This window comes from Oncorhynchus kisutch, unplaced genomic scaffold, assembly GCF_002021735.2.
Source record: "Oncorhynchus kisutch isolate 150728-3 unplaced genomic scaffold, Okis_V2 Okis06b-Okis10b_hom, whole genome shotgun sequence".
NCBI lineage: Eukaryota > Metazoa > Chordata > Actinopteri > Salmoniformes > Salmonidae > Oncorhynchus > Oncorhynchus kisutch.
The window spans coordinates 8,544,140-8,561,809 of NW_022261983.1; the positions used below are offsets into that span (position 1 = coordinate 8,544,140).

The 17,670-nt window shown below is 45.7% G+C and overlaps 1 protein-coding gene across 1 annotated transcript in view; it reads right to left on the minus strand.

The window, feature by feature from the left end:
* The window catches only part of LOC109886019 (ethanolamine-phosphate cytidylyltransferase-like), a 35,241-nt gene extending 30,574 nt beyond the window's left edge, over nucleotides 1-4,667 (minus strand). Inside the window, exon 1 of the mRNA XM_031813810.1 lies at nucleotides 4,287-4,667. Coding sequence (XP_031669670.1) covers nucleotides 4,287-4,408 — 122 coding nt within the window. The 5' untranslated portion in view covers nucleotides 4,409-4,667. The remainder of the gene's footprint in view (nucleotides 1-4,286) is intronic.
* Nucleotides 4,668-17,670: the final 13,003 nt, after the last annotated feature.

A 17,670-nucleotide genomic window follows, 5' to 3' on the forward strand; every position in this document is an offset into this window, starting at 1 on the left:
ATCAGTAAATGAAAATGAGCATCCAGGTAGTCCCTTCCTGTTTCAGTATGTTTTTTCCTTCTGATTGTTGCCTAATGAACACAACACAGCCTGGCAGCAGCTATGTGAAAGCCTGAGTGAGGAGTGTCAGTGGACTTTAGAGCTCAGTTGACGATGTTGCTAACTTGGACCCTGGCTACCTTCTGTCACTGGAAACCAATTAAGAACAGAATGTCTCAAACTTCAACCCTAAAGGCAGGACAGTGTCTAGATTAGGGTTGCAAAATAAATTCCCTGGTTTTCCAGAAACCTTGTTTGAATTCTGGATTTCCTGTTTATTCCCTCCTGATTCCATGAATCCTCCAACAGGGATTCCGGGAAAACCAGAGAATTTATTGAAAGTTCACAGAATTTTGCAACCCTACAATATCTAGTCCGGATAGATAGTCAAACAGACAAGGTCTCACTTACACTGACAAGTGACACTCCAACAATTGATAGTTTAGCAGGATTCAATCAGATCAAGTGTTAACTAGTTAACGGCACAGCTGATGTTTTGGTGGTGTCGGAGGTGTAACTGCATTAGAGCCGTCAAAGCAGAATGTCTTCTCGTGTGGTCATTGTCACACAGCCACACCCCTCCCACTCGCATTACAAGTTCAGAATGAGTAAATGTAGGCAATTTCGGAAAAAAATTACACTCAAATTGAAAATCACAAAACAAAATGATGAGGATTTCTATCAGCCGAATAGAGGGGCAGATTACAGCTCACATTCCAGTGCTCAAACTTCTAAACAAGTTAGGATTTCTCTTCATGTGAATCCATGCAGCCAATGGCAATGTCCGCTTGTGGATTTGCCACTTGTGGATTTGCCAGCTCTCACTTCCAACACTGCCAAAACAACTGCCATGTGGGTCTTGGCAAGCGCAGATCTGACAGAATCTAGCCTAAAGTCTCACTGACAAACAAATAGATATTTCCTTTCCTGAGTCAATCTGCCCAGTGCCGCTCCTAGGGCCTGCTACAGCTGATGCTGCTAGATGTCAACAAGAATATGGTGATGCTGCTGCAATGTATGGCCAAACAATGTACTGTATTTAGTGAGGACAGACGAGTGAGTCCGCAGGGAATGAACTTGCATTGACATGGCAGGTGTGGGCCGAGGGGTTAGAAGGGTTAGTGAAATGAGCTCTGTTGACACAGGCACGCTTTGGGAACTCACCCCACCGATTAATATTCTGGCATCCGAAACATTCTGCAACATTCCATCTAACCACGGCTAGGTGGCTGCACCCAAAATGACTGGAATTCTCCCAGAGAAAGCCACCGTAATGCTGATCTTCACACACATGAATTCAAAGCGTGTTTTCTTTCCTACTTTCCTGACGTGGGTCAGGTTCATGTCCTAATAGCTTCTGACTCTGCCCCAGGGGGGAGATTGTGTGTGGCGGTGTTTCTCATGGCAGAAACAGTGGACAATGTCAGTGTTTAGTTTCCACACACTACCACTCTGTTTTGAAAGAACCTCTGACCACGGAACAATGGCTTGTTAGTGTTTCCGCTGCCCGCGCGCTCGGCTGCTTCATAAGCAGGTTACAACACTGAGGAAGAGGGTGCTGTGGTTTACACGCCTACAGCACAACGCAGTGGGTGTCAGGGAGGTGCAGTGAGTTATAGTGCAGGTCTATGGGGTGCTGTTTGTAACATGCTGCATTTGGTGAAAACTATGAATTCCGTGCAACAAAATAAAAATGTAGCAACAAACGCCCTTGTTCCTGGAACGACGGACAGATGTAGAAGACTTCAGAGTGCTGACACTGTACTCTGAAGTGTGTTGGAAGGAATGTGGACTGTTGACACTGGGTATTATCTCAGAGGTCTCTCTTCCTGTCTTGAATTACCTGACTTTTGGTGGTATTTAGGTGGTATTACCTGCACTGTGTACATGAATCTACAGGTAATTCTAGATCAAATATCCGAAATCCACAGCAAAAGAAGTAGAGTCAAGTTGTACACTTGTACAATAGTGTTCAACTGCAAACCGCAATTCGAGGCATTCCTGCATGTGGGCAATCCTGTAACTGCAACCCCCCCCCCAACTGCAACCCCCCCCCCCCCAAGCATCCCATTGGTTCCTTCATGAACATCCCCCCATCGAACATCCCATTCATTCCTGCATGAACGCCCCCTTCGAGCACCCTATTGGTTCCTGCATGAACGCCCCCCTTCGAGCACCCTATTGTTTCCTGCATGAACGCCCCCCTTCGAGCACCCTATTGGTTCCTGCATGAACGCCCCCCTTCGAGCACCCTATTGGTTCCTGCATGAACGCCCCCCTTCGAGCACCCTACTGGTTCCTGCATGAACGCCCCCCTTCGAGCACCCTATTGGTTCCTGCATGAACACCCCCCTTCGAGCACCCTACTGGTTCCTGCATGAACGCCCCCCTTCGAGCACCCTACTGGTTCCTGCATGAACACCCCCCTTCGAGCACCCTATTGGTTCCTGCATGAACGCCGGGAGGCTAGGACAACACTGTGTGCTAGTTAAATAACTAGTTAGTGACACCGTGTGCTAGTTAAATAACAAGTTAGCGACACCGTGTGCTAGTTAAATAACTAGTTAGTGACACCGTGTGCTAGTTAAATAACTAGTTAGCGACACCGTGTGCTAGTTAAATAACTAGTTAGCGACACCGTGTGCTAGTTAAATAACTAGTTAGTGACACCGTGTGCTAGTTAAATAACTAGTTAGCTAGTACATGGTGTCGCCCCCGCCTGCTGTGTACCGGAGGGGTTTGAAGGACACTATCTACCGGTCGTCCAAGCCTCCCCACTAGCACAGCAGATTGGAAACTAGGGCAACACCATGTACTAGCTAGCTTGATATTCTGAACAAAAATATAAACACAACATGTAGTGTTGGTCCCATGTTTCATGAGCTAAAATAAAAGATCCCAGATTTATTTCATATGCACAAAAAACATATTTCTCTCAAATTGTGTGCACAAATTTGTTAACATCCCTGTTAGGGAACATTTCTCCTTTACCAAGATAATCTACCCACTTCACAGGTGTGGCATATCAAGAAGCTTATCAAACAGCATGATCATTACACAGTCCCCTTATGCTGGGGACAATAAAAGGTCACTCTAAAATGTGCAGCTTTGTCACACAACACAATGCCACAGATGTAGTTTGAGGGAGCATGCAATTGGCATGCTAACTGCAGGAATGTCCACCAGAGTTGTTGCCAGAGAAATTAATGTCAATTTCTCTACCAAAAGCCGCCTCCAATGGGGTTTTAGAGAATTTGGAAGTATGTCCAACCGGCCTCACCACCACAGACCACGTGTAACCATGCCAGCCCAGGACCTCCACATCCGGCTTCTTCACCTGCGGGATCATCTGAGACCAGGCACCCAGACAGCTGATGAAACTGAGGAGTACTCAGTACTCAGTTTCATCATTCTGATTGTGTAACTGAGTCCTCCTGCTGTGTAAGGGAGTCCTTCTTAGGACTAGCTGGCTAAGCTAGCACACGGTGTACTTCTCTCCCACCTGCTGAACACCTGCCCTCGCCGTCGTTACCTGAACTGCGGGAAAACAGTGCCTGTCAGGCAAGGGATGAAGTACACTAGCTACCGTTGTCACCCCACCCCTTCTTCTGTGGCGTTTATCGGTGGCTGGCATCCAACGTTATTGTGTACTGGAGCTCCCTACCTCCTGCTTCTCCCAAACTTAAACATTTACCAATATAAGTATAAAGAGGGGTTCCTGCAGATGCAGGAACGTCCACATGCAGGAACACCCCGAATTGCCGGGCACAATTGCACCCTTCTCCACTTGTATGCACACTATGCGTGAATGCAGTTTGCCTAGGCTACGGTCGCCGTGCATAGCCTACCCTATCGCTCGAATAAGATGCAAAGTGAATACCCTGGTGGCATGTCGCCATTACTGAGAGTAAGACTGGTAGGTAAACATACCTGGCATGTGATGCGGCAGCCTAATGAAACACCTTTCTGTTTTGACAGGCGGGATGCCGACGGAATGGAACAAGCATGTTTATGGCAGTATTTCTAAGTGCATTGGCTATGGACAGTTCACTGGACATCAGATACATGGTGAAATGATGCTACGTTTTCCCCACATTCAAATATACAATCTTTGAAATATACTATATTTGTGTAAGTATCATAGAGGTGGGCATGCCTCATTTAATTGTATGCATGCCCAGGGCAACAATGTAGCCACACAGGCCTTATATCTAGCTGTCACTGTAATGTTATTCTGTATCACTCACCACCCGTCACACCACACCCGGATGGTTCGTCTTCTCTTCTCCGGGCTGCAAGCTGTAGCGCCGAGGTTCGTCCCTGCATCTTTCCCTGTTGTGTTCATTGGGTGATGTCCGTTCTTGATCATTTTGTGCACGAAAAGACTACGATGATATTATATATGATATTTCAACGTAGCCTATATCCTGGACAAGCAACCCCTAATAATAGCACGAACGAAGACACAAATATACCTGCACCGTTCGATTTTATGTATAGGCTTTGTCTAGTGTATGTCCCTTTGCAGGATAGCCGGTTTCTGCATAGAAGTGACGCCTGAGCAGCAGAACCGTGGGACAACGCCTCCTATCCCGGGGAAGTGGCGTCACATGGCATTGGATCGTACGATGACTGCTAGTGGATAGCCGACATATTGTTACATAATAGAGGCATGCTCCACTGTCATGTGATTAGATCTGGATTTACATGTAAGGCTAACCACATTAAGAATATAGTTACAGTGTGAAATTAAAATGAAATAGAAGAGGACATCTGGTCCCTGTTCTTCACATTCATTGTTTAACATATAGGCTACAATAGGCTACATCCATAATCCATCAAATAGCAGGTCCCAGAGCCTGCAAGTCCCTTAGAATAGAATACAACCTACATAAATACAACAGAATAGACACATGTCGAATAGAAAAGTAACGTATAGAATATAATATACACATATAGAATATAATAAACACTTATAAAATAGAACAGAATACACATGTATAGAATAGAATAAAATATACACCTATAGAATAGAATATACACATATTCCTGTAGAATAGAATACAATATACACATATGCCTGTAGAATAGAATAGAATATACATGTATAGTATAGAATCAAATATACACATATAGAATAGAAAATACACATATACCCATAGAATATAGTATAGAATATAAACCTATATAATAATATATAAACATATGGAATCAAATTGAAAATACACACAGAATATAATATATACATATAGAATAGAATATACACTTATAGAATAAAATTTAATATATACGTATAGAATATATAGGTACAGAATATAACATACACATATACCTGTAGAATATAATATAATATACACCTATAGAACATACATATATTGAATAGAATATACACATATAGAATAGACTAGAATCTACACATATACCTGTAGAATATAATATAATATACACCTATAGAATATACACATATAGAATAGACTAGAATCTACACATATACCTGTAGAATATAATATAATATACACCTATAGAATATACACATATAGAATAGACTAGAATCTACACATATAACTGTAGAATAGAAGAAAATATATACGTAAATAATAAAATAGAATGTATACAATAGAATATACACATATAGAATAGAATATACACGTATAGAATAGAATATACTCGTATAGAATAGAATATACACATATAGAATAGAATATACACGTATAGAATAGAATATACACGTTCAGAATAGAATATACACGTTTAGAATAGAATATACACATATAGAATATAATATACACGTTCAGAATAGAATATACACGTTTAGAATCAAATATACACATCTAGAATAAAATAGAATATACATATATAGCTGTAGTTCACTGTATAACAATTCCAGTGGGTCAGAAGATAACATACACTAAGTTGACTGTGCCTTTAAACAGCTTGGAAAATTTCAGAAAATGATGTCATGGCTTTAGAAGCTTCTGATAGGCTAATTGACATAATTTGAGTCAATTGGAGGTGTATCTGTGGATGTATTTCAAGGCCTACCTTCAAACTCAGTGCCTCTTTGCTTGACATCATGGGAAAGTCAAAAGAATTCAGCCAAGACCTCAGAAAAAAATTGTAGACCTCCACAAGTCTAACGCCCGAAGGCACCATGTTCATCTGTACAAACAATAGTACGCAAGTACAAACACCATGGGACCACGCAGCCATCATACCGCTCAGGAAGAAGACGTGTTCTGTCTCCTAGAGATGAACGTATTTTGGTGCGAAAAGTGCAAATCAATCCCAGAACAACAGCAAAGGACCTTGTGAAGATGCTGGAGGAAACGGGTGAATGTATGTCCACAGTAAAACGAGTCCTATATCGACATAACCTGAAAGGCCGCTCAGCAAGGAAGAGGCCAATGCTCCAAAACCTCCATAAAAAAGCCAGACTACGGTTTGCAACTGCACATGGGGACAAAGATCGTACTTTTTGGAGAAATGTCCTCTGGTCTGATGAAACAAAAATAGAACTGTTTGGTCATAATGACCATCGTTATGTTTGGAGGAAAAAGGTGGACGCTTGCAAGCCGAAGAACACCATCCCAACCGTGAAGCACGGGAGTGGCAGCATCATGTTGTGGGGTTGATTTGCTGCAGGAGGGACTGGTGCACTTCACAAAATAGATGGTATCATGAGGAAGGAAAATTATGTGGATATATTAAAGGAACATCTCAAGACATCAGTCAGGAAGTTAAAGCTTGGCCGGAAATGGACAATGACCCCAAGTATACTTCCAAAGTTGAAGCAAAATGGCTTAAGGACAACAATGTCAAGGTATTGGAGTGGCCATCACAAAGCCCTGAACTCAATCCTATAGAACATTTGTGGGTAGAATTGAAAAAGTGTGTGCGAGCAAGGAGGCCTACAAACCTGACTCAGTTACACCAGGTCTGTCAGGAGGAATGGGCCAAAATACACCCAACTTATTGGGAAGCTTGTGGAAGGCTACCTGAAACATTTGACCCAAGTTAAACATTTTAAAGGCAATGCTACCAAATACTTATTGAGTGTATGTAAACTTCTGACCCACTGGGAATGTGATGAAAGAAATAAAGCTGAAATAAATCTCTCTCTACTATTATTCTGACATTTCACATTCTTAAAATAAAGTGATGATCCTAACTGACCTAAAACATGGAATTTTTACTATGATTAAATGTCAGGAATGGTGAAAAACTGAGTTTAAATGTATTTGGCAAAGGTGTATGTAAACTTCAACTGTACACGTATAGAATAGAATTTACACATATAGAATAAAATATAATATGCACGTATAGAAAGAATATACACGTATAGAATAAAATAGAATATACACATATAAAATAGTATATACACATTTAGAATAGAATATACACATATAGAATAAAATAGAATATGCACGTACAGTGCCTTGCGAAAGTATTCGGCCCCCTTGAACTTTGCGACCTTTTGCCACATTTCAGGCTTCAAACATAAAGATATAAAACTGTATTTTTTTGTGAAGAATCAACAACAAGTGGGACACAATCATGAAGTGGAACGACATTTATTGGATATTTCAAACTTTTTTAACAAATCAAAAACTGAAAAATTGGGCGTGCAAAATTATTCAGCCCCCTTAAGTTAATACTTTGTAGCGCCACCTTTTGCTGCGATTACAGCTGTAAGTCGCTTGGGGTATGTCTCTATCAGTTTTGCACATCGAGAGACTGACATTTTTTCCCATTCCTCCTTGCAAAACAGCTCGAGCTCAGTGAGGTTGGATGGACAGCATTTGTGAACAGCAGTTTTCAGTTCTTTCCACAGATTCTCGATTGGATTCAGGTCTGGACTTTGACTTGGCCATTCTAACACCTGGATATGTTTATTTTTGAACCATTCCATTGTAGATTTTGCTTTATGTTTTGGATCATTGTCTTGTTGGAAGACAAATCTCCGTCCCAGTCTCAGGTCTTTTGCAGACTCCATCAGGTTTTCTTCCAGAATGGTCCTGTATTTGGCTCCATCCATCTTCCCATCAATTTTAACCATCTTCCCTGTCCCTGCTGAAGAAAAGCAGGCCCAAACCATGATGCTGCCACCACCATGTTTGACAGTGGGGATGGTGTATTCAGGGTGATGAGCTGTGTTGCTTTTACGCCAAACATAACGTTTTGCATTGTTGCCAAAAAGTTCCATTTTGGTTTCATCTGACCAGAGCACCTTCTTCCACATGTTTGGTGTGTCTCCCAGGTGGCTTGTGGCAAACTTTAAACGACACTTTTTATGGATATCTTTAAGAAATGGCTTTCTTCTTGCCACTCTTCCATAAAGGCCAGATTTGTGCAATATACGACTGATTGTTGTCCTATGGACAGAGTCTCCCACCTCAGCTGTAGATCTCTGCAGTTCATCCAGAGTGATCATGTGCCTCTTGGCTGCATCTCTGATCAGTCTTCTCCTTGTATGAGCTGAAAGTTTAGAGGGACGGCCAGGTCTTGGTAGATTTGCAGTGGTCTGATACTCATTCCATTTCAATATTATCACTTGCACAGTGCTCCTTGGGATGTTTAAATCTTGGGAAATCTTTTTGTATCCAAATCCGGCTTTAAACTTCTTCACAACAGTATCTCGGACCTGCCTGGTGTGTTCCTTGTTCTTCATGATGCTCTCTGCGCTTTTAACGGACCTCTGAGACTATCACAGTGCAGGTGCATTTATACGGAGACTTGATTACACACAGGTGGATTGTATTTATCATCATTAGTCATTTAGGTCAACATTGGATCATTCAGAGATCCTCACTGAACTTCTGGAGAGAGTTTGCTGCACTGAAAGTAAAGGGGCTGAATAATTTTGCACGCCCAATTTTTCAGTTTTTGATTTGTTAAAAGAGTTTGAAATATCCAATAAATGTCGTTCCACTTCATGATTGTGTCCCACTTGTTGTTGATTCTTCACAAAAGAATACAGTTTTATATCTTTATGTTTGAAGCCTGAAATGTGGCAAAAGGTCGCAAAGTTCAAGGGGGCCGAATACTTTCGCAAGGCACTGTATAGAAAGAATATACATGTATAGAATAAAATAGAATATACACATATAAAATAGTATATACACATTTAGAATAGAATATACACATATAGAATAAAATAGAATATACACATACAGAATAGAATATACACATTTAGAATAAAATATACACATTTAGAATAAAATATACACATATAGAATAGAATAAAATATACACATATATAATGAAATAGAATATAAACTTACAGAAAATAATATACACGTATAGAATATACACATATAGAATAGAATATACACGTATAGAATAGAATATACACATATAGAATAGAATATACACATATAGAATATACACATATAGAATCAAATATACACTTATAGAATAAAACATAGTATACACGTATAGAATAGAATATACACGTATAGAATATACAAATATAGAATAGAATATACACATATAGAATAGAATATACACATATAGAATAGAATATACACATATAGAACAGAATATACACATATAGAATAAAATATACACTTATAGAATAAAAAATAGTATACATGTATAGAATAGAATATACACGTATAGAATATACAAATATAGAATAGAATATACACATATAGAATAGACTATACACATATACCTGTAGAATATAATATAATATACACCTATAGAATACACATATATAGAATAGAATATACACATATACAATAGAATACACACATATACCTGTGGAATAGAATATAATATATACCTATAGAATATACATATATAGAATAGAATATACACATATACAATAGAATATACACATATACCTGTAGAATAGAATAGACAAAGAACAGAATACAATATACACATATAGAATGGATACTTAAATGTCCCCCACACAACCTCGAAATACACACATGTTGAGAGGCACAGGGTCAGCCAATGAGCAGAGCCCCTGGCTGGAGAGCAGTTTAGTGGTGAGTGCCTTGCTCAAGGGCATAACGACAGGTCAATAGACGATTCAATAGCCTGTTTCTCTATTAGTTTCTAAGCCCGGATGGGGCTTCACAACTAAACAAGTGAGGATTTGCAGCAAAACAAGTGATAATTTTGCTACAGTGTGTAGCAAAACGTTTTTGCAAAGTAAAAACGTGTCAAATTGGACAAATTAAAGATAGTCCCTCCCTGTACCTAGTGAATACACCCCATGGCCCAGCCCACCGTTGTCACGTTCTGACCATAGTTCTGTTATTTATTCTTTGTTTTAGTATGGTCAGGGCGTGAGTTGGGGTGGGCAGTCTATGTTTGTTTTTCAATGTTGGTTTTTGTGTTCGGCCTAGTATGGTTCTCAGTCAGAGGCAAGTGTCGTTAGTTGTCTCTGATTGAGAATCATACTTAGGTAACCTGGGTTTCACTTTTGGTTTGTGGGTGTTTGTTTTCCGTGTGAGTGTTTGGTCCACACGGTACTGTTTTCGGTTTTGTATATTCACGTCATCGTTTGTTGTTTTGTTCGAGTGTTCTATTGTCTTTATTTAAAAAACATCATGGACACTTACCACGCTGCACATTGGTCCTCCGATCCTTCTCGCTACTCCTCAGAAGAAAAGGATAGGTACCCTTACAACCGTGTTTCTAGTGAATACACCCCAGGGCCCAGCCCACTGTGTTTCTAGTTAATACACCCCAAGGCCCAGCCCACCGTGTTTCTAGTGAATACACCCCAGGGCCCAGCCCACCGTGTTTCTAGTTAATACACCCCAGGGCCCAGCCCACTGTGTTTCTAGTTAATACACCCCAGGGCCCAGCCCACCGTGTTTCTAGTTAATACACCCCAGGGCCCAGCCAACCGTGTTTCTAGTTAATACACCCCAGGGCCCAGCCCACCGTGTTTCTAGTTAATACACCCCAGGGCCCAGCCCACCATGTTTCTAGTTAATACACCCCAGGGCCCAGCCCACTGTGTTTCTAGTTAATACACCCCAGGGCCCAGCCCACCGTGTTTCTAGTTAATACACCCCAGGGCCCAGCCCACCGTGTTTCTAGTTAATACACCCCAGGGCCCAGCCCACTGTGTTTCTAGTTAATACACCCCAGGGCCCAGCCCACTGTGTTTCTAGTTAATACACCCCAGGGCCCAGCCCACCGTGTTTCTAGTTAATACACCCCAGGGCCCAGCCCACTGTGTTTCTAGTTAATACACCCCAGGGCCCAGCCCACTGTGTTTATAGTTAATACACCCCAGGGCCCAGCCCACTGTGTTTCTAGTTAATACACCCCAGGGCCCAGCCCACTGTGTTTCTAGTTAATACACCCCAGGGCCCAGCTCACTGTGTTTCTAGTTAATACACCCCAGGGCCCAGCCCACTGTGTTTATAGTTAATACACCCCAGGCCCTGCCCACTGTGTTTCTAGTTAATACACCCCAGGGCCCAGCCCACCGTGTTTCTAGTTAATACACCCCAGGGCCCAGCCCACCGTGTTTCTAGTTAATACACCTCAGGGCCCAGCTCACTGTGTTTCTAGTTAATACACCCCAGGGCCCAGCCCACCGTGTTTCTAGTTAATACACCCCAGGGCCCAGCCCACTATGTTTCTAGTTAATACACCCCAGGGCCCAGCCCACCGTGTTTCTAGTTAATACACCCCAGGGCCCAGCCCACCGTGTTTCTAGTTAATACACCCCAGGGCCCAGCCCACCGTGTTTCTAGTTAATACACCCCAGGGCCCAGCCCACCGTGTTTCTAGTTAATACACCTCAGGGCCCAGCTCACTGTGTTTCTAGTTAATACACCCCAGGGCCCAGCCCACCGTGTTTCTAGTTAATACACCCCAGGGCCCAGCCCACTATGTTTCTAGTTAATACAGCCCAGGGCCCAGCCCACTGTGTTTCTAGTTAATACACCCCAGGGCCCAGCCCACCGTGTTTCTAGTTAATACAGCCCAGGGCCCAGCCCACCGTGTTTCTAGTTAATACACCCCAGGGCCCAGCCCACTGTGTTTCTAGTTTATACACCCCAGGGCCCAGCCCACTGTGTTTCTAGTTAATACACCCCAGGGCCCAGCCCACCGTGTTTCTAGTTAATACACCTCAGGGCCCAGCTCACTTTTTTTCTAGTTAATACACCCCAGGGCCCAGCCCACCGTGTTTCTAGTTAATACACCCCAGGGCCCAGCCCACTGTGTTTCTAGTTAATACACCCCAGGGCCCAGCCCACTATGTTTCTAGTTAATACACCCCAGAGCCCAGCCCACCGTGTTTCTAGTTAATACACCCCAGGGCCCAGCCCACCGTGTTTCTAGTTAATACACCCCAGGGCCCAGCCCACCGTGTTTCTAGTTAATACACCCCAGGGCCCAGCCCACCGTGTTTCTAGTTTATACACCCCAGGGCCCAGCCCACCGTGTTTCTAGTTAATACACCCCAGGGCCCAGCCCACCGTGTTTCTAGTTAATACACCCCAGGGCCCAGCCCACCGTGTTTCTAGTTAATACACCCCAGGGCCCAGCCCACTGTGTTTCTAGTTAATACACCCCAGGGCCCAGCCCACTATGTTTCTAGTTAATACACCCCAGGGCCCAGCCCACCGTGTTTCTAGTTAATACACCCCAGGGCCCAGCCCACCGTGTTTCTAGTTAATACACCCCAGGGCCCAGCCCACTGTGTTTCTAGTTTATACACCCCAGGGCCCAGCCCACCGTGTTACTAGTTAATACACCCCAGGGCCCAGCCCACCGTGTTTCTAGTTAATACACCCCAGGGCCCAGCCCACCGTGTTTCTAGTTAATACACCTCAGGGCCCAGCTCACTGTGTTTCTAGTTAATATACCCCAGGGCCCAGCCCACCGTGTTTCTAGTTAATACACCCCAGGGCCCAGCCCACTGTGTTTCTAGTTAATATACCCCAGGGCCCAGCCCACTATGTTTCTAGTTAATACACCCCAGGGCCCAGCCCACCGTGTTTCTAGTTAATACACCCCAGGGCCCAGCCCACCGTGTTTCTAGTTAATACACCCCAGGGCCCAGCCCACTGTGTTTCTAGTTTATACACCCCAGGGCCCAGCCCACCGTGTTTCTAGTTAATACACCTCAGGGCCCAGCTCACTGTGTTTCTAGTTAATACACCCCAGGGCCCAGCCCACCGTGTTTCTAGTTAATACACCCCAGGGCCCAGCCCACCGTGTTTCTAGTTAATACACCCCAGGGCCCAGCCCACCGTGTTTCTAGTTAATACACCCCAGGGCCCAGCCCACTGTGTTTCTAGTTAATACACCCCAGGTCCCAGCCCACCGTGTTTCTAGTTAATACACCCCAGGGCCCAGCCCACTGTGTTTCTAGTTAATACACCCCAGGGCCCAGCCCACTGTGTTTCTAGTTAATACACCCCAGGGCCCAGCCCACCGTGTTTCTAGTTAATACACCCCAGGGCCCAGCCCACCGTGTTTCTAGTTAATACACCCCAGGGCCCAGCCCACCGTGTTTCTAGTTAATACACCCCAGGGCCCAGCCCACTGTGTTTCTAGTTTATACACCCCAGGGCCCAGCCCACCGTGTTACTAGTTAATACACCCCAGGGCCCAGCCCACCGTGTTTCTAGTTAATACACCCCAGGGCCCAGCCCACTGTGTTTCTAGTTAATACACCCCAGGGCCCAGCCCACTGTGTTTCTAGTTAATACACCCCAGGGCCCAGCCCACCGTGTTTCTAGTTAATACACCCCAGGGCCCAGCCCACCGTGTTTCTAGTTAATACACCCCAGGGCCCAGCCCACCGTGTTTCTAGTTAATACACCTCAGGGCCCAGCTCACTGTGTTTCTAGTTAATACACCCCAGGGCCCAGCCCACCGTGTTTCTAGTTAATACACCCCAGGGCCCAGCCCACTGTGTTTCTAGTTAATACACCCCAGGGCCCAGGCCACTATGTTTCTAGTTAATACACCCCAGGGCCCAGCCCACCGTGTTTCTAGTTAATACACCCCAGGGCCCAGCCCACTGTGTTTCTAGTTAATACACCCCAGGGCCCAGCCCACTGTGTTTCTAGTTTATACACCTCAGGGCCCAGCCCACCGTGTTTCTAGTTAATACACCCCAGGGCCCAGCCCACCGTGTTTCTAGTTAATACACCCCAGGGCCCAGCCCACTGTGTTTCTAGTTAATACACCCCAGGGCCCAGCCCACTGTGTTTCTAGTTAATACACCCCAGGGCCCAGCCCACTGTGTTTCTAGTTAATACACCCCAGGGCCCAGCCCACTGTGTTTCTAGTTAATACACCCCAGGGCCCAGCCCACCGTGTTTCTAGTTAATACACCCCAGGGCCCAGCCCACCGTGTTTCTAGTTAATACACCTCAGGGCCCAGCTCACTGTGTTTCTAGTTAATACACCCCAGGGCCCAGCCCACTGTGTTTGTAGTTAATACACCCCAGGGCCCAGCCCACCGTGTTTCTAGTTTATACACCCCAGGGCCCAGCTCACTGTGTTTCTAGTTAATACACCCCAGGGCCCAGCCCACCGTGTTTCTAGTTAATACACCCCAGGGCCCAGCCCACCGTGTTTCTAGTTAATACACCCCAGGGCCCAGCCCACCGTGTTTCTAGTTAATACACCCCAGGGCCCAGCCCACCGTGTTTCTAGTTAATACACCCCAGGGCCCAGCCCACCGTGTTTCTAGTTAATACACCCCAGGGCCCAGCCCACTGTGTTTCTAGTTAATACACCCCAGGGCCCAGCCCACTATGTTTCTAGTTAATACACCCCAGGGCCCAGCCCACCGTGTTTCTAGTTAATACACCCCAGGGCCCAGCCCACCGTGTTTCTAGTTAATACACCCCAGGGCCCAGCCCACTGTGTTTCTAGTTTATACACCCCAGGGCCCAGCCCACCGTGTTACTAGTTAATACACCCCAGGGCCCAGCCCACCGTGTTTCTAGTTAATACACCCCAGGGCCCAGCCCACTGTGTTTCTAGTTAATACACCCCAGGGCCCAGCCCACTGTGTTTCTAGTTAATACACCCCAGGGCCCAGCCCACTGTGTTTCTAGTTAATACACCCCAGGGCCCAGCCCACTGTGTTTCTAGTTAATACACCCCAGGGCCCAGCCCACTGTGTTTCTAGTTAATACACCCCAGGGCCCAGCCCACCGTGTTTCTAGTTAATACACCCCAGGGCCCAGCCCACCGTGTTTCTAGTTAATACACCTCAGGGCCCAGCTCACTGTGTTTCTAGTTAATACACCCCAGGGCCCAGCCCACCGTGTTTCTAGTTAATACACCCCAGGGCCCAGCCCACTGTGTTTTTAGTTAATACACCCCAGGGCCCAGCCCACTATATTTCTAGTTAATACACCCCAGGGCCCAGCCCACCGTGTTTCTAGTTAATACACCCCAGGGCCCAGCCCACCGTGTTTCTAGTTAATACACCCCAGGGCCCAGCCCACTGTGTTTCTAGTTTATACACCCCAGGGCCCAGCCCACTGTGTTTCTAGTTAATACACCCCAGGGCCCAGCCCACTGTGTTTCTAGTTAATACACCCCAGGGCCCAGCCCACTGTGTTTCTAGTTAATACACCCCAGGGCCCAGCCCACCGTGTTTCTAGTTAATACACCTCAGGGCCCAGCTCACTGTGTTTATAGTTAATACACCCCAGGGCCCAGCCCACCGTGTTTCTAGTTAATACACCCCAGGGCCCAGCCCACTGTGTTTTTAGTTAATACACCCCAGGGCCCAGCCCACTATATTTCTAGTTAATACACCCCAGGGCCCAGTCCACCGTGTTTCTAGTTAATACACCCCAGGGCCCAGCCCACCGTGTTTCTAGTTAATACACCCCAGGGCCCAGCCCACTGTGTTTCTAGTTTATACACCCCAGGGCCCAGCCCACTGTGTTTCTAGTTAATACACCCCAGGGCCCAGCCCACTGTGTTTCTAGTTAATACACCCCAGGGCCCAGCCCACTGTGTTTCTAGTTAATACACCCCAGGGCCCAGCCCACTGTGTTTCTAATTAATACACCCCAGGGCCCAGCCCACTGTGTTTCTAGTTAATACACCCCAGGGCCCAGCCCACTGTGTTTCTAGTTAATACAGCCCAGGGCCCAGCCCACTGTGTTTCTAGTTAATACAGCCCAGGGCCCAGCCCACTGTGTTTCTAGTTAATACACCCCAGGGCCCAGCCCACCGTGTTTCTAGTTAATACAGCCCAGGGCCCAGCCCACCGTGTTTCTAGTTAATACACCCCAGGGCCCAGCCCACTGTGTTTCTAGTTAATACACCCCAGGGCCCAGCCCACTGTGTTTCTAGTTAATACACCCCAGGGCCCAGCCCACTGTGTTTCTAGTTAATACACCCCAGGGCCCAGCCCACTGTGTTTCTAGTTAATACACCCCAGGGCCCAGCCCACTGTGTTTCTAGTTAATACACCCCAGGGCCCAGCCCACCGTGTTGCTAGTTAATACAGCCCAGGGCCCAGCCCACTGTGTTTCTAGTTAATACACCCCAGGGCCCAGCCCACTGTGTTTCTAGTTAATACACCCCAGGGCCCAGCCCACTGTGTTTCTAGTTAATACACCCCAGGGCCCAGCCCACTGTGTTTCTAGTTAATACACCCCAGGGCCCAGCCCACCGTGTTTCTAGTTAATACACCCCAGGGCCCAGCCCACTGTGTTTCTAGTTAATACACCCCAGGGCCCAGCCCACTGTGTTTCTAGTTAATACACCCCAGGGCCCAGCCCACTGTGTTTCTAGTTAATACACCCCAGGGCCCAGCCCACTGTGTTTCTAGTTAATACACCCCAGGGCCCAGCCCACTGTGTTTCTAGTTAATACACCCCAGGGCCCACCCCACCGTGTTTCTAGTTAATACACCCCAGGGCCCAGCCCACTGTGTTTCTAGTTAATACACCCCAGGGCCCAGCCCACTGTGTTTCTAGTTAATACACCCCAGGGCCCAGCCCACTGTGTTTCTAGTTAATACACCCCAGGGCCCAGCCCACTGTGTTTCTAGTTAATACACCCCAGGGCCCAGCCCACTGTGTTTCTAGTTAATACACCCCAGGGCCCAGCCCACTGTGTTTCTAGTTAATACACCCCAGGGCCCAGCCCACTGTGTTTCTAGTTAATACACCCCAGGGCCCAGCCCACTGTGTTTCTAGTTAATACACGGTGGGCTGGGCCCTGGAAATACCACAGTCCATTCTGGGTGATGTGGTCAAAAGCAGGGGATTCCTCTACCATACCTCCTGCTGGGTCATGTGGGTAAAAACATGTTAAATCAAATCAAAGTTTATTTGTCACGTGCGCCGAATACAACCTTACAGTGAAATGCTTCCTTACAGGCTCTAACCAATAGTGCAAAAAGGTATTAGGTGAACAATAGGTAGGTAAAGAAATAAAACAACAGTTAAAAGACTGGCCTGGTCCTGGATGGCAGGCAGCTTAGCCCCAATGATGTACCGGGCCGTTCACACTACCCTCTGTAGTGCCTAGGAGGCCGAGCAATTTCCGTACCAGGCAGTGATGTTGCAGCTGTAGAAGCTTTTGAGGATCTCAGGACCCATGCCAAATCTTTTTAGTTTCCTGAGGGGGAATAGGCTTTGTCGTGCCCTCTTCCCGACTGTC